The 24,923-nt window shown below is 38.5% G+C and overlaps 2 protein-coding genes and 1 long non-coding RNA gene across 3 annotated transcripts; 2 read left to right on the top strand and 1 right to left on the bottom strand.

Annotated features, from left to right (window-relative positions):
- Nucleotides 1-5,172: 5,172 nt before the first annotated feature.
- Nucleotides 5,173-17,988, top strand: LOC135790125 (uncharacterized). Its single transcript, XM_065300179.1, is given in 11 exon segments — nt 5,173-5,334; nt 13,374-13,492; nt 14,449-14,808; nt 14,811-15,629; nt 15,632-16,299; nt 16,364-16,531; nt 16,601-16,840; nt 16,898-17,164; nt 17,222-17,371; nt 17,433-17,669; nt 17,728-17,988. Coding segments are annotated over 10 exon segments (2,991 nt in total). The 5' UTR covers nt 5,173-5,334; nt 13,374-13,464; the 3' UTR covers nt 17,782-17,988.
- On the top strand, nt 8,456-10,708 carry LOC135791041 (uncharacterized). The gene is made up of 2 exons (XR_010547904.1): nt 8,456-9,603; nt 9,692-10,708. It is a non-coding gene; the product is annotated as an uncharacterized lncRNA (long non-coding RNA).
- NKCC (sodium potassium chloride cotransporter) lies at nt 17,972-23,470 on the bottom strand. Its single transcript, XM_065300178.1, has 14 exons — nt 22,819-23,470; nt 21,885-22,044; nt 21,709-21,804; nt 21,221-21,589; nt 21,025-21,164; nt 20,504-20,933; nt 20,176-20,297; nt 19,985-20,120; nt 19,472-19,925; nt 19,152-19,399; nt 18,772-19,093; nt 18,571-18,713; nt 18,374-18,485; nt 17,972-18,292 (listed from the first exon to the last, which is right to left on the bottom strand). Exons 1-14 carry the CDS (start codon nt 23,089-23,091, stop codon nt 18,157-18,159), a joined length of 3,141 nt encoding a protein of 1,046 aa, XP_065156250.1. The 5' UTR covers nt 23,092-23,470; the 3' UTR covers nt 17,972-18,156.
- Between the last annotated feature and the right edge of the window lie 1,453 nt (nt 23,471-24,923).

Below are 24,923 nucleotides of genomic sequence, written 5' to 3'. Positions count from 1 at the left end.
GGCCGCGCACCGCTATGCAGCAACTCGGCCGCCTCCCCCACTTCTTCCGCGGCGGCTCGCACTACACCCTCATACGCTTCGAGGACGGCGTCGCGGCGCACACAGCTGATTCGTACACGAACGCGCAACACCCAAAGAGGGGGCATGCCGCGGGGAGAGGAAGGTGGGAAAGACCCCGGCGCCCTGGACAACGATCGCCAATTTCCTTCGACCAATTTTACCGCCGCTAGCTACCTACAAATGCTGCAGGCGGCGAAAAACACGAGTGGCGACCCACGCAACGAAAAATTATTCTTATCGGGATGGCGGTGGTTATTCGTGTCCGTAACCGGCGCAAATTTTCATCGGAGGAAAAACCGCTGCTCTCTCGTGTTATTGCATTCCAAGTGTGTCATTAATTTCCACCTACTACGCAAGATTACGCCGTACGTGCGCCTGTCCCCTGTGTTTGTTCTAATCAGACCGAAAATAGATTATGCCGAAATTGCAGTTTGAATGCCGGCCTTCTCTTCCGCGTGTGCGAATGCCATTGAAATATCGAGCCGCTCTGCAGTTCCGCACGCGTGCGCCATGTTTGCGCCTCAATTGAAATAAAAACTAAAACGCGAACGTATCAATAACGTGCTATTCTTCTTTCACTGCATGCCTAGGGAAAGAAAAGAAAAGCATCGAGCAAATTACATGCTAATTTGGGAAGAGATTGTGCATGTACGATTTTATTACCGTCTCATCATTTGCGGCTCGTTAATTGCCAATTAAAGGCGACCCTTGGCAATCGCCAAGCATGCCTTAATCATTCGACCATCAAACTCTACCCACGTATTTTAAATTTTAATTAGAATAATAAACTTTGACGAGCCTCTTTAGTTTTACCCACATTACACATTATTATGATTTATTAATTCATAGCAAAATTAATAGAAAGGAGAAAGGTTCGTAATGTATAATAATTATTATTTTAAATAATAATACTTACTCGTATTTAATTATATATAGTTTTGTGTATATTGGGTTGCCTATAGTCGACGTAGAATAATATTGAGCTGGTGCAAGTTTGTGTAGCCTACTGCACTTGCTGCTCTCCTGATCGAAATGGGGAAGATGGTGCGCGAGTGCCGCATTCTCGCCGCCTCGAGTTCTTCACGCAGCCTCCGCATCTTCCGAAAAGTTGCTGCGACGCCTCTCGCGAACGCCCCATGGACAGGCGGACGCCGGCACCGTCGTCTCGCGATGTCGCTCTATGTATGCATGCGCATTGGAGGCAAACAAAAAAACCAGCGACGAATCGAACGACGCTCGACTGGTCACCAGCGGCAGCGGTCTGTCCGCCGCCCATGGAGATGCCTTGCATAAACACCTGTCAGCCGTCTATCATTCGTGGCACTGCGACGTCACAATCCCGCATTTTGTACCAGGCGAGCAGAGAGTAGTGAAGGCGAACGCGTGAACAAAGTTTGAATTCGTGCGAGCGGTACTCCCACTACGATCAAGCACTGTGTGTAGAGCGTAGGCAAGGCGAGGTTCCAACTCACGTCCTGATACCAACTCAATGGCTGACGGTGAAAAAAAGTAAAAAGCAATACCGAGTAGGCCGGAATCTCAAAATGAAAACGTAATATTTTTTTTATTTTCAATACTCACAGTGATTAGGAGACCAAAACCTTTGGGAGATGGTTTTTTAAACAAAATTTTAAACAAAAAACAAATGAATTTTGATTTTGTGAAGGAGGCAGCTACAATAATAACGAAAGTTCATTTAATGTAAAGATAGAAATAGAAATATTACTTGTTTCTTTGTCGTGAACAAGAAGACGAATACCGGAGTTTCTTGCGAAGCAAAAACCGATCCATCCCCATATATGATGCAACATTTATGGTTACACATGGTTGCTGAAATGCGAGCACAGCGAACAGGAACACAGCAATGTAGTAAGCGTTAGCGCGCTGTAAACGCTGTAAGGTTCGTGTCTCTCGAGACGTCGTCGAGTTAAACTTATTCAAGGCTAAGAAACCGCGCGCGTATCGATTTTATATTAATGTTTTCAAAATATAACTAAATAAATAAACTGAGAGATTATCTAAGAAATAAACTGCATGAATATATTAATTAACAACACGCAATCATTTTTTTACTTCGTATTGTTTTATTTGTGTATTGTTTAATAATATTTATTTATTTAATTGCACGTATTTAATTTATTATTTAATTTAGAGAATATATTATAATAAAATGTGTTTGCACATGAAACAGCGCGATTTTCTAGCTTTTTCCACAAAATTTTTATATAAGGTAGCAGGATAACAGGAAATAAAGACAGAGTAGTATCAGCAGACAGAAAAGACGTTGAATTTGTCACGGTGTGGATAAAACTGCACAAAAGTTCATCGCTTCTTTTATAAAATACAGAAAACACAATAAAATTAACTAAAAGCCTCGAAGGTGATTGAAATGCAGTGTTTCTCTTTTAATTGCATGTGAAGAATTAATATAAGCATCATAAATAAGTATCATAAATGAATGTTTCAATAAATTAATCAATTTTACTCATTGCATGCTGTTTACTTTTGTAAAAGAAACAATTATTTCACCGAAAAACTGAATTTTTGAAACTTCTACTTTTCTTTCTTTGTTATTTCAAAAATTAAACATGAAATATAGTAACCCGAACTGGTTTTGGCACTTGGGCACACAGTTCACACATGCACCTCCGCTCCCTCATGCGACCCTAATCGTTTGAGACATTCATTTGCATATAGGGATTTGAAACGTCCTCATATGTGGTGGCACGCACGAAGCCGCTCGCACGCAGATGTAGGAACAAAACAAAAAATCAGTCTGCCTACTGTGGGTGGAGCCGGTTGGTTTCGAGCACTTGTCGGACACACATGGGAAATCAGGGGAACTGTTTACACGTCTTTGAAAGTCCCCCAAGTGACGGGACAACAGAACCCGCGAGAATGCTGCCTTCGGGAGAGAAAGAAACAAACTGTGCGTGGATTGTGACTAAAAAGGTGCATTTCATCTTCTTGGGCGTAGAAATTGACTACTAACTACTAAGAAGAAGAAAGGCTCGAGGAAATGTTTTAGAAATAAACAAATAGACTTAATTAAGAAGTAGTAGAAGATGTCCAAGATTCAAAATGGTTGGTTATAGATTTTCTCGTGTTGATTGTGTAGGGCGTGAAATTTGAAAGGCGATTTCAACGAACAGGTACAATAACGTAGCGGCTTCGGCGCTTGCAACTACCAGGAATCTAGGATAAGATCAGTGAATGAATGCAATGTAGAACTGGATGTTATGTTACACGTCACTCACACAAACACATATTTCCAAATGGGTGTTGCTAGGAGCGTGCTGCAGTAAGCGACGAAAACTCTTGTTCTCTGTTCTCGCCTACCGCAGAAGTAGGCGTGGGGGGTTCTCTCCCGAAATCCGTCGTCCAACGACCCGGCTGCATGCTTGCGCTCCTGAACTTGATGTGTTCCTGCTACGGAAAAGTCCACAAAGGCGGTCCTGGGGGTTGGCTGTTCCCGCTGGCCCTACCCAAAACGCACACCCTTATAATCCGCGAGCACCGCTGCGCTATCGTGAATTATGGGTCCTCCAGGCGAATCCACTGAAACAAGCATCAGGATTGGCAACATTACCCTTTTCGTTTCATTGATTTTACCATATCGCCATAATGTATTTCATTCGAAACATGAGCCCAATTTTAACTGGGTGGGTGTTATGTTTTATCAACGGTCGTGTTCGCTTTAAATTCCTGTAAAATAATGTTAATCGTATCGAGTATCAACATATAAAATCAAATTATAGCTGCAAAACATGTTTATGCAGTGTAATCAGTGATCGATTCGCAATTCGAACGTTTCGCTTCGTAATAAAAACAATAATAGACGTAATTGCTTGGCGAGGCAGAAATGCGCAACGTAATCAAAATTTCCTTTTATATTAAATAACAGAGAATATAAGAGCTCGTAAAAATTGTTGTTACGTAAGTGAAAATTTGTATAAAAATGTTCTGGGTGATAAAATAATTCGAAAAAACATCGAGAATTTTCGGTTACAGATATCTTTTAAAGTAAAAGCGCTAGACACCAACGGATTAAAGAATATAAAAGTTTAGAAAATTCTTTATGAAATAAGATAAGAAAATAATTAAAATTCTGGGCGTAAAGATTCAGAAATCGTGTTTAAAAGCACCAAAAAGAGCGCATTATCATTTTTTCAAAATTTTTTTCGATTTTCTTGAATATCTCGTAAATTAAAAACGATATAGAGGCACAGATTGAAAATTCTTAATCTACGGAAAATTCTCCACAAGATAAGATATTATATTTAAATCATGAAATTTCAGAATTTCAAAGTTCTTAAATAATTAATAACCAAAAAATAGGCGAAATTTATCAATAGAGATTTTCGATTGCGATTATCTCATAAACTAAAATTGACAGAGATCAACAAATTAAAGATTCTGATTGTTTATATATCTAAGCACTCAATTAAGGTGCTACACTACTTATGTGTTTTCTGATAGTGAGAGCGCTCGAAATTTATAAAAATAAACACGAAAACACGAAATGCAAAAGTGAATCAGTGCGAATCGGCGTTGCGGTTTGTTAATCATCATGCATGCCAACCGAACCTATTTCCTATCAAACTGAATTTCTATTTAGTTAGTTTTTAATTTACAAATTAATAATCCGTAACCCCATAAACGAATTATTTGCAATTTGGAGCGCAAGCTTCACAACTCCACGTGCTGCACAAATCGAATTAAAAAGCCAATTAAAGCCAATGCGAGTTGCAACACGCGTCCCACACTAATAACATTATCAGACGTAACTAACGATTGAAAAACACACTGTTGAACATAGTTTCCAATGTTTCCATAGTAATATGACTCATAACATTGTACAGCGCACAAGCGGAATGTGTTTCGATTGCATAGCAGTACCAGTACTCGCAGTAGATACCTACAAGTATTGCTTGATGTGCGGAGACTTACCTGTACCTGCAGTAACCGTTCAGCATAATAATCTGTGTACGGTGTGTGCGCTTGTAAATGTAGTTGTAAGTACGTAGAGCGAGTACCATGCACGTGATGCGAGACGTAGTAATTCCCCCGCCTGACAACTCAGCGAACAACTTTGGCGTTCGCCGTAGTGTCCGATGGCTGTGTTTTCAGTTCAAACTATGCTGTGGCAATAGCTGCACGCGGTGCCCGCACTTTTCTTTCGCTCGCGTCTTGCTTGTGTGTATGAGTATTCAGTGCGTTACAAGTGCAAACTGGATAATTACCAACTGCAAAATTAAAAATAATTAAATTGTGGTAAGTTGATATAAACACAATTATCGGTGACTAGACAATAATGAAAAAATTGTGCAAATGGAAGCACTTCCTAAAATTATGCAATAAGAAGTTATTTTGTTGTTTTTTTGTTGAGTAAACAAAACACGCGTGCGCACATGGCGGAAGTTTTTGAACCGATTTAAAACCAGTTTTTGTCAAACTCAAAAAACTAGCGCATTGCATAATGAATTTTAGCTGTTGTATAAAAAAAAATTACTTTGTGATAAAGCGCTTTGAAGCGTGAAGCAATAAATAACAATATTCAGGGTTTTGTAATGTCCAAGGTGCGGTGCGGTTAATGTCCGAAGTTTTTCTCTTGAAACAATTATCGAATTCGAGAATCAATGATGTGAAGGTGACGCAAAAATGGAAAGCAAAAACACTTCGGCAAGGTCAAGAGAAAATGGCGTGCAATATCAAAATCTTTATTGTGAAAAGATTTGTCATTAGCATGATAAGCACGCAGTGTAGAATAGAATTTGTTTTCACGTCGTTACCGCAACGAAATGGAAAATAATTCACGCGAACGCAAAGGGAAAGTGTGGTCAAGAAGAGTTTTGCACAATCTCCGTTTACCAAACAACAACGCGCAACGTTGTTGGTAGCTGTAGTTAAGTTAAGACTCTAGATTGTTGCTCATTCATTCTATTTGTGGCTTGTTTTGTTGGACGGTGATTACGCGCTGCTCGAGTTGTGCTCGTACCTTCTTCGCAATCATCTGAATCATGATCGCCATCATGAAACCCGAGGCTTCAAATGTTATTTGATGGCATTTTGTGAGGCCAGTGGCCTCGTGCCACGACTTTATCCTTTGTGCACGCGATCGTTCTTCAGATTTATTTCTATTTGTTATAATGACCATGTTGGAAAGGCCACAAAATATATTTTTATTCAAAATAGAAAAAAATGAATAAAAATACAACAAGATAATTGTAAATTTATTAATTTATCATTTTTATCACGCCGCTTATTTGGATGAATTTAAAGCGAATTGATAACGGTGCGCACGTAATGTGCGGGTATTGTTCGCTTCATGCTTCGCATACATTGCAAAACAATATCTACGTACCTAGGCACATGAAATCCACTTTGATAAAAACAAGATATTTTTTATTTTGCAATCAAGTCACGTTTATTTCTATTAATCACGAATTATTTCGATAGTTTTGGCGTCATTACAATAGCATTGGAATGATTTCAACACAATGCACACGCGTTCCACGAAGACCTCTCGACATTTACATACACATTCCAAGAGTATTACAAGTACACTGTTTCCATTCTGTGAAGTTGAAGTGCAAGCCGCACAGGCAAGAGCATCACAATTAAAATTCTCGCCGCGTTTTGACTCCTGGACGACTCACAATCAACACAAACGCAAAACGTGCATGTCACACATTTGCATGACGAATTGTTTTCTTTGTACAGCTTATGAAATTCCATCACGTTGGTAGCTTTTGTCTTGGTTTGCAGAATAAAAAATTAAAAAAATTAAAAAACTGAAAGTTGCAATTCATAATTGTTTTAAACATGAATTCATATTTGCAAATGACGCATGCGGGCATGAACAATACCTTTATCGTTATCGCATAGTTTTATTTCACATTATGTAATTGTGTATTTTATGATATTACAATAAAGCAGGTGATAAATTTATATATCGGACGGTTTTGATGAAAATAATCAAAAATATTCATATTTAAACTGATGTAATAAACTGGTTTATACCTACATACTTCTCACATTGCTTGATTATACCGAGAAAATCTATTCGATGATGATAAAATTTATGCTATGGCCGGTTGCTACAGGTATAAAACCCGTTTAATGTTATTCACGATCGTGATCGGCCGCGCGGTGCAAATACAAATTCCTCTACACACTGAAATGAAATTATTGAACAATCGCATTCAAACTATGAAATAATTATGCAGGTAATACTTGGAAATGTTATCAGCTCAACATAATACACACTAATAGAATTATTCGCGCCTGAATAATAAGTTTTATTAAACGAGTATTTCTGATCGTTTTCCAATGTGTAGTTAATAATTCAATACTCTAAATGATTTATTTTGACCTTACGGTGTTTTTTACGTCGAGTGTTCTGGAATATATTAATAATATTCATGCATTTGGAAGTGTGTCGATATTTGGCTTGGAATATATGACATTATGAGTCATTTGGATAAGTTAACATGGTTAACTGAAGTTGGTGGTTATTTTGTTTTTAGCAGTGTTTTTCAAGAGATGCATTAATTGTTGTTGTGATGTAGTTAATGGCGAATGGCGGAGTGGTTTTTATTGTGCATAACAGATTGAAAGTGGGACAGTTGAATCGGTAGTTTCAAGTCGTACTTGTTTGCCATATTTGATGAGTTGATTTGCTTGATGTCATTTTGTCCACTTCTAGAGTAGCTTTAGGTTTAACATATGATGCTGAATTGGCAAAAATTGTTATATTTATCTTGAAAATTTAACAGATGGAGTCTAAGTTGTCGAATTTTTGTAGTGGGTGAAAAACACGCGTTGGAAATTTTGCTATATTTCAGTAATTATTTTAGTCATTCACAATTTTTTTCATACTTAGATTAGGAAAGAGTTTCTCTTTACAATACGTGTATTCCGTTACCAAAATTTCATACATACAGCCTCAAAAACGTCTCCAAAGTTGAGCAATTTTTGTTCTCGTTCAAAATCACGATTTGAAAATTTCGTTATATTTCCGCAATTATTTCAGTTATTTATAATTTATTTTCATATTTATATTGAGTAAGAGTTTCTCTTTGCAATACGTCAGTTCCACCACCAAAATTACACCCAAACAGCCTCAAAAACCGCGCCAAAGTTGCGCAATTTTTGTTCTGGTCCGAAATCACGCTTTAGAAATTTCACTATATTTCCGTAATTATTGCAGATATTTATAATTTCTTTTTATATTTAGATTATACAAGAGTTTTCTATAAGATTGTCGACAACCATCTTTAATATTCCGCTCTTTGCGCCCCCAAATTGCCGCTAAAATTTCACAAATTTCTGTTTTTCTTTATTATCTATTTATCTGTTCTGCAATAAATGAATTTTAATTGCTTCAAGAAACGTCGTTTTATACAGTGTGGGATCGGTGAGTGAGTGCAAATGTTATAATTGATGAGTGAGTAAAAGACACGATGTTTAATTATCACGAACAATGTTTATTAAGAAGTATGAAGAGAAGTGAAGTTAGTAGAACTGTAGAGTTTGAAGTGTGTGGAATAACTGTCTTTCCTAAACCCTTGTCACCCACCAGCAACCCTTCAGGTTGATGGGTGGTGACAAGAAATTTGGAAGTAGGAAGAAAGTAATAGATTGGATTGGTAGAAGAAAGTGTATGACATTGAAGAGAGGGAAAGCTGACCATTGGATTCTGGGAATCCGAGTCGTGCCAAACCGTCCGACTCGGGGATTAGGTTTTTCAAGGTAATAAAAGATATTAGGAAATTTGGGAATTTTGGATGAAGAATTACGGTATACAATAAAGATGAAGAAAGTTATAAAGTTTTGAAATACAGAAATAAGCTTTGGGTAAAGATCCCCACAGTACCCCCCTACCAGTGATAAAGTTACCGGAAAGGCCGGAAGAAGCTCTTCGGAGTTGGTATTGCATGCAGCAGAGGTGATGCGCGTCGCATTGAGATGAAATCTTGAGAACCACGCCTGGAAACAGTCGGTGAGTCGTGCCTGCTTCCCAGCTCTCGTCGTTCGAGAGTTGTTGGCGAGAGGTTGCAGCAGTGGTGTGCGCGTCGCATTGAGATGAAATCTTGAGAACCACGCCTGGAAACAGTCGGTGAGTCGTGCCTGTCTCCCAGATCTCGTCGTTCGAGACTTGTTGGCGAGGGGTTGCAACAGTGATGTGCGCGTCGCACTGAGATGAAATCTTGGGAACCCAGTCCGGAAACAGTCGGTGAGTCGTACCTGTCTCCCAGCTCTCGTCGTTCGAGAGTTGTTGGTAGAGCATGCAGCAGAGCTGATGTGCGCGTTGCACTGAGATGAAATCCTGCGAACCCAGCGTGGAAACAGTCGGTGAGTCGTACCTGCCTCCTAAGTCTTGTCGTTTGAGAGAGAGTTGCTTAAAGAGACTTGCGGATTCTCCGGGATTGGTTGTAGTTGCTGCTGCTGGATCTCTGGTTGAACTGGGATCTCTGTCGGGTTGGTCGAAGTTGTGAGCACCATGCTTTTTAGAGTACAGTTCTGGAAAACGTCTCTAGGGTAGGTACATTCGTGGCAAACGTGCCACGGCTATGGTGTTTGTTTTCTTCTTAACCCTGGCGGTTTTTCTTCTGTTGTGCCTGTGTAGACATACCACTTGTGGCATGTTGTTACACTTTAACGGCAGGAAGGATGTTGTACGGTCGAAGGACCTGGTGATGTGATGCGATGCAATACCTGGCTGTGATGATGGTACTCCAGAGTGTGGTTGAGAAGGCGGTGGGTTATTAGAGTTAGACCTACCCTTGTGGGTGAGAATGAAGTGGTATAGAATGCGGAGGAAAAGTATGTGACGGGAGTTTAAGATGCGGCGGCATGTGCGGTGGTGGACCACCATGTGGACACATGCCTGGCAGTGGAAAACAACTGCATACTAGGCATACCAGGATGAGGCGGCACCTGGTGCGGCGATGTTGGACGTCCTGGGTGATAACTCGGAACGTGCGGTTGATGCATCGTAGGTGCAGAAGTATGGAATGATGCCTTCTGCGGTGGAAGTTGTAGCTGAAGAGGCATCGAAGATTGAGTCCTTGGTAGCGGTTGATGTTGCGTTCGTCGTAGACATTGTTGTGTTGCACTCAGATATTGACTCACCAGATACCCACAAAATAAAAACTAACGTGTGTTTAATGTTCGCAAATATCACGTCGGGGTCACCAATTTGTGGGATCGGTGAGTGAGTGCAAATGTTATAATTGATGAGTGAGTAAAAGACACGATGTTTAATTATCACGAACAATGTTTATTAAGAAGTATGAAGAGAAGTGAAGTTAGTAGAACTGTAGAGTTTGAAGTGTGTGGAATAACTGTCTTTCCTAAACCCTTGTCACCCACCAGCAACCCTTCAGGTTGATGGGTGGTGACAAGAAATTTGGAAGTAGGAAGAAAGTAATAGATTGGATTGGTAGAAGAAAGTGTATGACATTGAAGAGAGGGAAAGCTGACCATTGGATTCTGGGAATCCGAGTCGTGCCAAACCGTCCGACTCGGGGATTAGGTTTTTCAAGGTAATAAAAGATATTAGGAAATTTGGGAATTTTGGATGAAGAATTACGGTATACAATAAAGATGAAGAAAGTTATAAAGTTTTGAAATACAGAAATAAGCTTTGGGTAAAGATCCCCACATACAGCTTTCCATTTTATTTTCCTCTTACTTAAGATAAAAACATACACATAATGAAAATAATAATATTGTAATTTATGTACAACACGTTCGGACTCACGGAAAGCAAAAATTAAGTCCGTGCTACATTTTCCCCACATCCACATCCGTGTTTCTCCTCGAATATTAATGTCGCTGCTGTCTGAACGAATCATCGCAAGCATTCAAGCGTTTAGTTTGTTATTAGGAGCATCAAAAGCATTAAAATTTGCGTAGGCACATACACAATATTCAAATATTTCCGTTATTTCCATCATATTTGATCATCGTCATAGATATCGTGTGTTTTTGTCAACTTTCCAATACGGAAATGAACTTATTTACGAACGGAATAATATTCAGGTACTTATTCATACTTATTCCTTTTTCAATGACACGGTTTTGATATGTTGTTGACAGAATGCGTTATCGCATTTTATCTTATCATGCAGTAGGTACCGTCGGGGAATATTACACCCAGTCGGCATGAATATTCTACCTGTAAGGTAAACACGAACTTCAATTTATCTATGTCACATCTGTGAGCGAACAGATGATCACAATGTACTCACGTATCATAATAACAATCGGAACATAGCAATACAATCGCATTCCATTTCCATGATACATAAATTTTGATTTTGTTGATGACTCATTTACTTTTTGTGTTTAACCGGCCTTAAACTTTTAAAATTCATTCCCTGATAAATACAGTTAGTAATCAGAGTAGCCTTAAACATGCAGTGAATAACATGCATCAAGTTCAAAATCGATAGTCTAATTTATTGCTAACATTAAGGTCACGCTAAATTCGTTGATTGACTGACATTGAGGCGGTTTAAATTTTAACTGTGATCTATAACATGTAGCGGAAAATAACACAAAGTTTTGTATTGAATAAATGTGTGAATGATTTTGTTATTTTGTTATGAAAGTTTAAATTTGCACGTCTGGTTGAAGGCAACCAGATGAAATCAACGGATGTTGATATTTTTAGATGAAAATGAAACTAATGGAAAGTGAAAATAGCAAGTTGCTAAATGTCTCTTGCTAATTGAACTGAACTAGCGATTTGAAAGTTTCAACTAAATCAATATATGCATAAACACTTAGAAATAAAGTAACCTTTAGCAACGCGCATAACATGCAGATTATTAATAATACAGCTGTTGAAATGCTTTCATGAATCAACATATTTCAATATAAATAAAAGTTGAAGATGCCTAACGAACGTGAATGCAAGCAAATGAGCAAAAAAGGCGCACGAAACACTCAACGTGCTTTTCGTTCATGTTGGTTAACCTTGAAAGAAAGAAATTGCAAATGCAATTAAAATTAATACGGCGTTGCGCAACCTTTGAAACTCTACGTACTGTAAACATAAAAATAAAAATAAGTTCAACTAGAAAATAGAAAATACGCAATCAGTTTTATTACCTACGCCGCGTGTTGTAAAATTTGTAATATTTCATGATACTCCTCGTAAAATATAAAAAAGATGTTTGCGACAGGTTTGCGCAATGTAAACAACTATATACTTGAAGTGACTACTTGCTGCAGACAAAGGTTAGCGCAAATAACAAAACAATAATATGTAATGAATAAAAATCAAGCAATCGTGATGTGAATGCAAACTGCACGATTGTCTTTGAATACGGAATATGAAATGAGATAAGAACCTTCTAAATAATAAAGAATGAATGTACAAACATAACAATTGAGTGTTGTTTGTTCTTTATTTTTATATTTTTATATTTTATGTGCGTTCGAATGTCTCTTACGCATATAAATTATTATACAGTGCGTTTTGTTCTTCTTCATATTAATTTTTTTAAACAATTGGATAATTGTTGGCTTTTTCTACAACATTTCGATTTCTTTTTATTCAGTTGACTGCACGCATTCTTTAGTTTTATATCTAAATAGCAATTGCGGCTATAAAACAATTAAAAAAGTAAAATTTGATTTCATGTGCAAAAAAATGACACAATTAGAAACTCAGACATTTGATTTATTTAACCCTTATTTTGTAGGTCAAGTAATTAAACAACTAATTAGAATTTTATATTTGTTTAATACCTAAACCATTAGAATCGTCCTCGTACAATTTACTATATATATAAATATTGTAATTAAACACGTATTAAATAAAAAGTTATTCTCGTGTCAGCTGCTAATGATAATTAGAGAATTATCAGGCCGGAAAGGATACGTTCTTTCTAATAATTCATGTCCACTAACTTTTATTTTTTGCGCTGGTTTCGTTCGTGGTGATAGCAGAATATTCTCGCCGTCAGTTGTCGCGTTGCATTCAACTTCAACGAGTCTTGCATTCATCGTTGATACGTTGATGATTATTTAATGGCATTACGAGCGCACGGCAAAGTGGAGCGAAGCACTTCATCGCTTGTCTGTCATTTGCTCGAACCGCACTTCATGCAAGAGTAGATAAAATACACTTGTAGCTGGATTGAACAATAAGGAAGTGATATTATCAATTATTATAATTGTTAGTGATTTACATAAGTCTTATTGCATTTATTCCTGGTTGTGGTTATATAAAAATTACTTTCTTGTGGTTTATTGTGGTTTATTTTTATTATATTATTTTTTTTGTGTGTTTGCAGATATAAAGCTTATAATCGTAGTATTATAATGCAATCATCACAGACGTGTCAGCTTATCAAAACGTTCAGTTAATCCACTTAGGATGTGATTATGGTCTTTAAAGAACGAAATTTATTGGGTAAGTTGTGTTTTTATATATTTTAAACAATTTTTTGCACTTTGGGGGCTTTTGGGGGGTTTTGAAGCAGATTGCGTGGTCAGAAGCGGAAAATATGTATCGTAAAGATAAGCTTTTAAGCTATCTATATATGATAAAAACAGATAGATAACACAAATAATTAGTGAAATATAACCCAATTTCTATCATGCGTTTTTGATGAAACGCAAAAGTTGGTTAATTTTGGCGGCGTTTTTGAGGCTGTTTTCAATTAATTTCAAAGCGTAAAAATACGCATCTTAAAGAGAATCTCTTACACTTTCGAAATATGAAAAGAGCATAAAAATATTTAAAACAGTTTACGAGATATAATTGAATTTTCATTACGTTTTTTGATAATCTATCAAATTCGGCTTTTTCCAGCTTTATTTTTATAATTTTTAATATAAATTATTAATATAAATTCAGAATATTGATGTGTAGGTACAATTGATATAAATTTTCATTGCTTTTGTGTAGGCACACATTTACAATGTCATTGTCCGAAAAAATTTCCTTGCGCTCAGAGGCGTATCCGTCATGCATCGAATTACGGTATTATTAATTATCAGCACACTCGCTGCTAAATATAAACGTGTCTGAGGCTTGATGTAAATTTTTGTTTGCATATTCTGTGTATTAAATGAGGCAGCCAGATGCGACACACTCAGAGCGACAAAATGGAAAAATTACACTGCTCTGATTATTATGCTTTGCGGCAGTGTGAAATGTAAAACAGTTATTTCTACGTGCAGTTAATGTGCCGCATAAACTCTCTTCACCAAGGAGGAGGATATATGAGCAACATTGCAGCTGTGCAAATTACGCCCCGTATTCAAACAAACTTGTTCATCAAAACATTTAAATTTGCTTACTTTGCGCAATGTATTTACATCCGCATTTCTCGCGTTATTAATGTGAGGATATTTGTTTTGCAGTTGCACTTCTAGTCGCATTATGCGCAACTGTAAATCATGCCGCGTCCATTTCAACAACGACTGAGGCGAGCACTACCGTAGCAACCACAACAACAACAACACCGACTGAAAGCGATGAAGCGCAAAAGGAAACGAACTTTAATCGCACGGATGGACGCACTGAAAATGCGCGCTCGTTAGATCTCGACATCAACAAGTACACATCCGTCGATTTCCACAATAAGGTATACGATCTACAAACGTCGCCAGAGAATGAGAAATTCATCTCGCAGGAAGTATCTAAGGTGCACACAACGTACCGAACATCGTACACGTCGCAAAACGTAAATGATTACGAAAATTATGAATTGACCACGCCGAAAACGATATTTTTGATGAAAAACATAAACAAGTTCAGAATGATATCAAAATGAAGCTCGAAATTGACCAGAATGTGCAAATCGAAAAACCGTCATCCGATGAAGTCGTGAAACATAACGAAACCAATTTGGATCTCGTACGGTACACAAACATCCTCGGCGATGACGATGTACGTAACAAAACATCAATTCATCGTAATTACGAAACCGAGAAGGGCTTGAAGATAAACTACGAGAGTGTCTATAACGAGTCCGATGCTGTACAGAAAGTGCACAATGCGAAGAGTCCATTATTGAACAACAAGATCGAGAACGACAAGGCCATAAACATTTCGAAGCGCGGTTTTACCAAGCAGCCGCAAACAGGAAATTCCACCACTGATCGCCCGGCCACCGACCTACCGCAAGACAGATCCAATTTGATACCGTCGCTTGAGACTACTACCAACAACCAAGAGCAGGCCCAGCAGGAGAATAATATCTATCCGGTTTTGGTGCCCATACCGCTGACCACAACTGCGTCCGTTTCGACCGAACCCTCCTCGCATACGAAACTCTATGAAATGACTGAGAACGATTTCGCTACGACGACCGAGAGTGCATTCGAGGTGAATGGGTCGGAGGAAAAGTTTTATGAAATGACGGAGACTGCGACGACAACTGCTGCGCCTGAGGTGGAAACCACTACGGAAAATTTAAATAAAACAATTGTAACAACCAGTACAACTCATGAGGATGAATTGATTACAACTACAACTGAACAGCAAGAAGTTTTACAACTGAAAATGCTTTACAAACAACCATTTCTGAAGAAAAAGAAGATTTAGAAAAAACTACAACTTTTGCTCCTACAACTACAATAACAGTAACAACAGAAGCAGAAAACCTAACAACAACTTTACAAGCTGTAGATGATGATGCAACTACACCTACAACTACAACTACAGCTGCAACAACAACTGAATTAGATTTAGTTACATCAACAGTTGAATCCGCATCAAAATCTGTTACAATAAATAATCAAACAACAACCGAACCAGAACTTTCCGCATCAACCTTATTTTCTCTAATTACAACAACTCTTCAACAAATCACAGACACAACAATTGGATATGAATCTACATCAGTAGCAGCGCCGAGTAATGAAATAAAAAAAGCTAATACATCATCAGATCATGAACTAGATGACTTCACAGAAGAAGTCACAGATGATGATTACATGGATGTACGTAAAATAAAACCGGTTCCACAAAATATCCCTAAAAAAGCAGAAGTAGAGGCTGTTAATGAAACACACTCAGTCACGGAAGCACCAGAACGAGTAACTACTACAACAACAGTTGAAACTACAACAAATGAGGATGCTGCGTCTGATGTCCCGGAAGAAGCTTCACGAACGCCCGAACCGGAAGGCGCAAGCAGCGGGACTATTATTGCAATAGTTTTATCCACCGTTGGTGCTATCTGTTTGATATTACTAGCTGTACTTTTGGTTAGTTCTCGTATATTATTGTCTATTGAGGTTTATAATTATAATTTGCTTTGTTTCCGAATAGTTTGTGATGCGCCGGAGGCAGAAACGATTCAATTATGGCCAACGATGCACACCTGTTAGTTTGGACGCTTACAGTATGGACAATGTTTCTGTTTATAACAGTGTGAGAAGAAAGAACGCCATTCGTGGCTCCAAACGCTCCTATGGCAATCCAGCCTTTGATGATGATGTAAGTTGACAATATTCAATATAAATCGATAAATATGTTTATTAAATTTTATTTTGTTTTATTTTTTAGACGAGTATTAGTCATCCGATAAATTTCCAAGCAATTGTGCGTTTTGCCAACCAAGCCGACGAGATCCGTGCGGAATTCGAAGAGATTCCACTCGTCAGCGCCAAGATGCATGAACTGCCCGACGGTTGCGCGAGCAAGAATCGTTACGCGAACGTGATTCCACTGCCCGAGAGTCGTGTGTTCCTCGCGCAGTTGGAGGACGATCCTACCAGTGATTACATCAATGCCAATTATGTTACGGTGAGTCTGTGCAATGTGCTTTAATCTGTGACCGAGTTTGTTGACCAATTACCGCAGGGACCCAAAGGTGCCCGAGGCTATTACATCGCATGCCAGGCGCCATTACACAACACCGTGAATGATTTCTGGCGTATGATTTGGGAACAACAGTCGAAAGTCATCCTAATGTTGACGCATCTCTTTGAGAATGGTGTGGAGAAGTGCGTTGATTATCTGCCACCATCCGAGGTCGTCGATTGTCATCGTCTCTTTGGCGATTTTCAAGTGACATTGAAAAAACGTGAAGTTAAGGACAAGTATATCATATCCAGTTTACAACTGAAAGTAAGTTAATGTTAAATTTTGTTTAATACACGTTGGTAATATTTACGTAACTTTCAGAACATGGTATCTAACAGCTGGCGAGAAGTCACGCACCTTTGGTATTCAGGTTGGCCGGAGAAGGGCGTTCCAGAGGAGGAGAACTCGATCATTGCATTCCTCATTGAAGCGAGAAGTTACATTCGCCTTGTTCAGAACGCCGAGCCAAAGGTAAGTTAACTCCTACAAAGTTTAAACAGAAACTTTAATGCTATATATTTCATTGTAACAGGAAAATGGTATTACGTCTACAACGTCAAATGGTAGAAGTTCACAGCCAGATTCAAGTCCGGTTGTTGTCCATTGCAGTCCGGGCACGGGCCGGACAGGATCCGTAATTGCATGTGATATTGCGATAAGGGAATTCGAGCTGCGGCGTATTGTCGACATTCCCCGAATCGTGTATAGGATTAGGCGTGACAGAGCTAGTTCTGTCCAAACTAAAGACCAATACCATTTTATTTACAAAGTAAGTATTTAATCATCAATTAAAATTAATTTTTTAATATTTTTATTAATTTTAATAGGTAATAAATTTATATGCTACAAAATTGACTGGCGGGGCCCTGGATTCCATATAAAATATTTGTGATATGAACTTGTTAAGATTGCTAAAGAAAATTGAATTAAATTTAGTCTAGTTGTCCAAAAGATAAATTTTGGTGTGATGTCCACGTATTGTAAATATATCTAAACGTTGTTATGTATTATAAAGATGATCATATATTATGTTATGCCTGCTCTCTATCTGTAAAAGAATAAATAAGCGAATTTCTATATCTTAAAAATGTATTTACAGACACATTCTAGGCATATTAGTATACAGATAGGTAATCACAAGAAATTTACGTCCTAATCTACGTCATACGTCATATTTGATAAAAGTATAAATATATGCGTTGCACTAATCTCAATAGTTAAATAATACAATACTGATAATTGATGGATGAAGTTGTCTACGAGTAGAATGTCAGCACTGATTGCTGATTGCCTCTGACCAATAAATATGGCGGCAGATCTTTTGTCAATGTCTCCAACCACGCCATGTATAACCGCGCTGAGACGGTCCCTTTGCGCGGCATCGGTAATGACCTAGAAAAATTTAAAAATGTAAACATAAACACTTGGATATTTTTGGCACACGTTCAACACGTTTGAACACGTGCAACTCACATCACAACTAAATTGGCATCTTTCGACTTCTCAAGAAGCAGCTCGCGCAATCTTAAATGTCTGTAGGTTTTATCCTGCAGTGCTGCCAACTCCAGCTCTGTGACCATACCATCTGTGAGAATATATAAACATTAATTAAGCATATGCTCATCTTGAGTTTTACTGCTTCCGAGTTTCAGTTTAAAACGATTTTATACCTTGCGCTGTGGTTCCTGATGTGGTGAAACCACTCAAAAGATTATCGAAGAATTTAATCGTCGAGTCCTGTGGGCGGTCGGAAATATGCAGCATTTCTAGGCTGTAGTGATTCAATCGGAACTTTTTGAGTAAGTCAGACATGCTAAAAATAAAATTTATACATGAAATGATTTATTTCGATAAAATTTTTGATTTTTTACTTTTCTTTGTCGATTTCAAGTTGATTCTTATCACCAGCGAGTGAGAATACACGTAATTTACAACTTTCCCAATCCTGGCGACAGGAAATGATATAAGGCAGCAACATTGTCAAGCCGCCATCGTCGTAAAGCCACCAGACGTCGATAACGCCTTTACCTTGCTTTTTCTTGAATATCGACAGACTGTCAATGGCATTCGCGGGGATTTCCTTCCCGGAAGGCGTTGTAAAGAGAATTTTATCCACTGCAGTCTTCTTTTTATTCTTTAAAATCCCACTTGGAGCCGTAGGAGGCGCAGACTTTCCAGTTCCAGCTGTACCGTCTGGAAATTCAGTTCAAATTTACGCAACACTCATAAAATTTTGTTTGTTTTGTCTTACTGAGGACGGTAATAGACTGCACTGAGTCCGACACAGATGGGACATTTGAAATATTCAAATTGGAGTCGGCGTGCACCATGCGCGTAATAGCGAATGGATTCGAATGCAAATCGGGACGAGATGGTGTCTGTGTTAGTGAAATATCAGTGCTGATTGCATTGTCTTCTTCATTGTCTAGGATTCTACTAAAGTCGAGTCCTTCCGGTGTGCGTAGAATAGCCACAGAGAGACGATTATCAAAAGCAGAACTGTTTACAACATAAATCATTAGTACATATATTTATTACAGCCATATATCATGGTATTGTTTGTTTTCTTACTGGAGTACTTCAAAGTAAGCGGTGAGTTCATTTGTCGAGCACACGCGCCAATTGCTTTTGAAGCCCATCATCAGCACGTTGGGCGTGAGTTTTCCAATACCGGATGTTTGCATTAATGTTTTCGCGCCCAGCTCGAAACTGATGTCGTCGACGAGCGAATAGAATGCCTTTACTTTGTTTTCTCGGAACCATTGATAAGCAGCGCGACGTTTGATCGAACGCTGACGATGCGACATTTTCTTTTGCAGTACTTCCCCGATGACAAGCAGCGCATTGTTTTTCGTTATTAAATTGGCAAAGTCCAACAGCGGTGGGCGATGCTGCGGTGAACCGCAAAGCAGTAAAATTTGTGGCTCGTAGTTTTTCACATGTTGGTTGATGCTGTTCAATTTATGACATGTTGCCAAGGCACTTTTATACGTTTGCGCTTGTGTCGAAGATCCCCAATTCACGTCTGTTAATGACATTGAAATGACTGTAATTTTCGCCGGGAATGTCGAGTTGTAATTTTACCTGGTTTCCGGTAAACGACAATGAGGTAGAGCGCCAAAATGACGATGAATGTAATCAGCGAGGATTGCCAATTGATCAGGAACATGATGACAACGCACATGAAAAACCCGCAGAGGCTTAACCATGTGTTGTAATACTATAAAACAGTTTTTTAATTTTTTCTTGGAAATCGATTTTTAAAGTCCATTTACCTTAAACGTGGGTCTCCATCCTAATGGTTTAATTAACGCCGCGTGGAACGTGCAGAAATTAATAAGAGCATACGAAGCCAAATAGAAGTTAGAGATCAATGGAGCAATGGCGTTGAGATCAGCTGCAGAGAAAAAAGCAAAACAATATTGACAGACTGTTATAAATACAGCCGAATTGATGGAAAATATCGGAAAATTCGATGTGTCAACATCTCCAGAGATATGTGAGAACGTTACTCATAACATTCATAATTTCAAGATGTGCCAAAAATAGTCGACGCCGAATTGTTTACATCATCGGCGAGTTGTTTTGGCGCCGAACACTTACCGATGAGTACAAAGGCGGACGAGATGAAAAACGTAAGCACGTAGCCTCGATAAGGCTCGCCCGACTTTCCATAACCCTTCGAGAAGAAAATCAGTCCTGGATAGATTCTATCAATACCGAGCGCTTGTAACAGCCTCGGCACTGATAGTAAATTGGTGAGTGCTGTACTGAGCGTAGCGGCAAAACATCCAGCGTAGATAAATGGTCCCCAGGCGGACATCAACTGCATCACCGAGTAGCTATTAAACAGACCATATTTGCAGGAAAAGTCGCTGGTGCAGTTGGTCAACGTTCCGTTGATCAAATCAGTAACATTTCCGCTTGCATCCCTCATGGCTGCACCACCGGCGAAAACAACAAACAGGGCGTACGAGAACATCGATATCGCCAAGGCCAGCATTGTGCCCTTCGGAATGGACGACGCCGGGTCCTGGAATTCGAAATCGACTCATTTGATTACCTTCGTATTAACACTATTATCGGGGTTTCGCAATACGTAGAAAAATATACGTCGTTCACACCTTTAAGTCTCCTGATATATTAGCACCTGCTTGGATGCCTGTCACCGAGGGGAAAAAGATCGCGAATACTTGGAAGAAATTATAATCGATGTCGTTTTGTGTGCGGTAATCAGGTGCCCAGTTATTCGAGAATGTTTCATCTGAAATTTAATCATTATTAAGTCTATTATTCATCCAAATATTTTTATTGACTTACAACTGAAGCCTGAAAATCCTTGCGCGTTTACCTCGTCACTCCCTGGACCCATCGCAGTCCCCACAAGAAAATCAACAATAGCTCCGACGATGATCGCAATAAGAAAATTCTGCGCCTTGCTTTCCCATTCCATTCCAACGGCGCAAATAATAATCATGATAAGCAGCGCAACGCAGCCAACAATACGCACGTCATTGACGCCGTTATCGATGATTTTCAAGCCTTGGCTTTTCAGCAGGTCGTTTAGCGAGTCGCAAAAACCGATTGTGTTCATTGACGCCGCCACGGCGTTGGCGAATGCAAACACGACGCCGACGGACGCGCCGAATTCGGGGCCCAGTGACCGCGAAATAATGTAGTAAATGCCACCTAGAACCATCGCAAAGAAATCCAAATAAGCAACGCGCGTCTTTTTTTAAAACATATTTATTTGTGGAAGATGGCAAGACGTAGATTTATGATATGAAACAGATTGCGCTATTTATTACCTCCTTTTACTTCGCCGTTTGTACTAATCGCCGAAAGAGAAAGTGTCGTAATGACGCAGACCACCGCCGAAATAGCAATGATTACCATCGTCATTCCTGCGAATAATATTCTAAAGTTAATTGCATTCTGTTCTCATACAACGCAGATGAGCAACAAATCAAAGTTGTTGATTTACCGATGCCAGACTGCGCCACCACCCAGGATAATCGAAGAAACAGCATGACACCCCAAATGTTGAGCAAACAAGGGATGAGCACACCTTGTATCCATCCCAGTTTAACACCATGCCCGGCTGGTGATTGTGACTCGGCGACTTCGCCATCCTTGTTCGGATCCTGCACACCAGCCACGCACAAACAAGCACGTGAAATTAATTAATTACTCTCGCTTGGTAGTAATTTCTTTTTATCACACACAATGTATCAATATTTACGGGTGGAATCGATGCACCATTTTTGGATTATCGATAACAATCGCTAATTGAAACAAGCACTCAGCCATCCAATGCCAATTAAGTTCAAGTTCATCAGCGAAGTGTTTACACAAACATTTGCACAGGTATGTGTGTCTTACGTGTGTAGTCCGATAGCCTAAACCTTGAGAGGCATTGAATTCAGTCTAGCAATTAGGTGGGAAACGAGTTTCGGCGAAAAGGCGCACTAATTGTCGACGGCAGTCAAAACGCAACAGTTGTCGCCAAATTACCGAAACATTTATGTATCGCATAGGAAAACATGTTTCAAACTATGTTCGACTCGTTAGAGATTATCACGTATTGTTTAAATATTCCCATAACAATAATATCGATATATATTTTAAGTAAAGTTTTTAAACTAACTACACGTATTGTTCAACGCAACAAAAAATTGTTTTCACGAATTTTAAAACTTAATTACACACGTAAAATTTTTTGCATTATTAGAATTGCTAGTTTTATAATTGGGAATGAAAAAAATGAATGTTTAATTATTTCAAACACATATTTCAAACGTTGCTTTAAATATTAAAGTTTTAGAATTAATCTTGTGATAAAAAAAAAACATAACGGTGGTTTATATAACTAAATCAAGTTTGAAGATTGATTGACTTGAAGAATTTTGCACGCTTACCTTAACAACATCATCTCCGCCATGTAGTTCTCCCAAAGATGGCCTCTTCAGCGCGCGTTTTGATTGCCGATAGTTTTCCAGCCGTGGAAAAGCCTCCCTTGTGAGTTGCACCAAACTTTTCTTCCTCTTCGGCGTGTTATTGTACAAACAAGTTGTCGATGTGTTTTTACCATTTGTACCATTAGCTGCGTTCAAACTACCGTTGGAAAACCTCGTCAACTGCACGGCGGTCTCCTGGGGCTCTACGATTTTTATCGAAAATCTGTGATCCATTTTATTTCACTTTTAATTCTTTTTTAAATTTTTGAAGCACTGGACACTTATGCACTTTATGTTGTTTGACAAGGTAATAATTCGCGTGCGGCAGGTAATTCACTGTACCTATAAACAATACGAACAATATGTGTACTTAACAGCGATATTATCAGTAATATGTGAACGCTGAGCGGCGACACATCGAATAAATAATAATTCCCGTGCGGAGCGCTTAAAAGTGGGGAGTAGCTTTTCAGCAACGAGGCAATGAGACACCGAAATCGGCGAAAAACGCCCGGCGCTGACTCGCTGAATACACGCACTTAAGATTTTTCGAATTTCCCGATTGATATTTTCGTCGTTACCTGCCAAATTTTACAATTTAAAAATTCTCTGAATAAATACTAATATTTTAAGTCACATTATCGAAAAAAAAGACACCTCATGAATTATTTTATATACTCATCAATAAATCCCGCAAAAAGCCTCTAATAGTCAAAATTTACTTAAATCTTACACCTTTATGACTCCTAATTAATTTTATCGCCGGTGAGAATATGTTTGTAGACACTCTGCGGTCTCTACGCGTCGTCGGCGCGCGGAGACAAAGCCCGTCCGCGGATGGTTATGTATTGGCCCGAACTAGATTCAACCAGTGCTGACCGACTCGACCGAAAAACCGCACGAAATTGGCGCAATTTTACCTATATCCTGCACTAACACCAAAGAACTAATTCGCGCATGACACATACGACGCTACGTAACACCGCCGCAGCATTGAACTTCTAATCGGGGGCTGTCGGCGCGCGCTGAAGATGACGGATTAGCGAAATTCAATTGTGATAATGGACAGAGGAGCGGCAGACATGTGTACCTGTTGCGTCGCGTATTATTTTCTCATCAAGTCAGCGATTAGTATCAGGAACCTGAATGTCTACACCGATTTGATAATTACCACCATATTATATACTTGTAGTTGTCAAGCAAATTTATGATTCAAAAACCGACAAAATTCTTACGTAAATAGTCGGGATTTATTTTGATTCTCATAGACAATATTTACCTGAGCTAATATTTGTTTAGTGACACATACAAACAAGTTTATTGGTGCATTTTCTTTAGTAAATATCAAAAATCAATTTTTAACAGAAATATTAATAACTATGAGTTATTTTTCACAAAACCACTAATACCACTAATAACAATGACCTGAATGTCACTAAATGATTGTGCAATAGTACGATTGTTGTCTTGACTTAAATACTCACTTAATTATCACATTTTTGCTTTTGTTTTCGTTAAGTTTCGGTTGAGTTTTTCATAATAATATAAATTATAAGTACATCTTGATGATTTTTCATTAGAACGACAAAGGTCTGGAGTACATTTGAAGGTTGTACATTAATTTCTCGATGCACGTGTAAAATGTGTAGCAGGTAACAACGTTGACAAACATGCAAGCATGTAGGACATAAAAACGCGTGTACCTAATACCGCACATATGACGATTTCAACGTTTCTCGTTCATTTTACTTACTTAAATCTTTTTCCTGCAGCGATTAAAAATATAAATATAAAATGTATAGTGAATTACTACGTGCTCCCAACTTGGATACTTTAATTGAAAAAAAAATGCAAACAGCATTCAAAAGTCTGAAATATGTTTATGTTTTCTAGTACGAAATTTCCAAAAAAAATCCATGGTATTTATCTTATCTATAACCACACATTATTTTACCACTATTTTGCTTTCGTTTTGTACGTGTTTTTATGCTGGTTAATAATAATAAATATATCTAGGTAAGATATCTAATTCATATTGTTTACCATTTCGGTTAGTTGTTCGCTAA

Source organism: Atheta coriaria, unplaced genomic scaffold (genome assembly GCF_025399875.1).
Source record: "Atheta coriaria isolate IRGN ID8LTWV9N9 unplaced genomic scaffold, Caltech_Dcor_3.1 hic_scaffold_4_pilon, whole genome shotgun sequence".
In the NCBI taxonomy this organism is placed as follows: Eukaryota; Metazoa; Arthropoda; class Insecta; order Coleoptera; family Staphylinidae; genus Dalotia; species Dalotia coriaria.
This window is presented reverse-complemented; position numbering and strand designations above follow the sequence as displayed.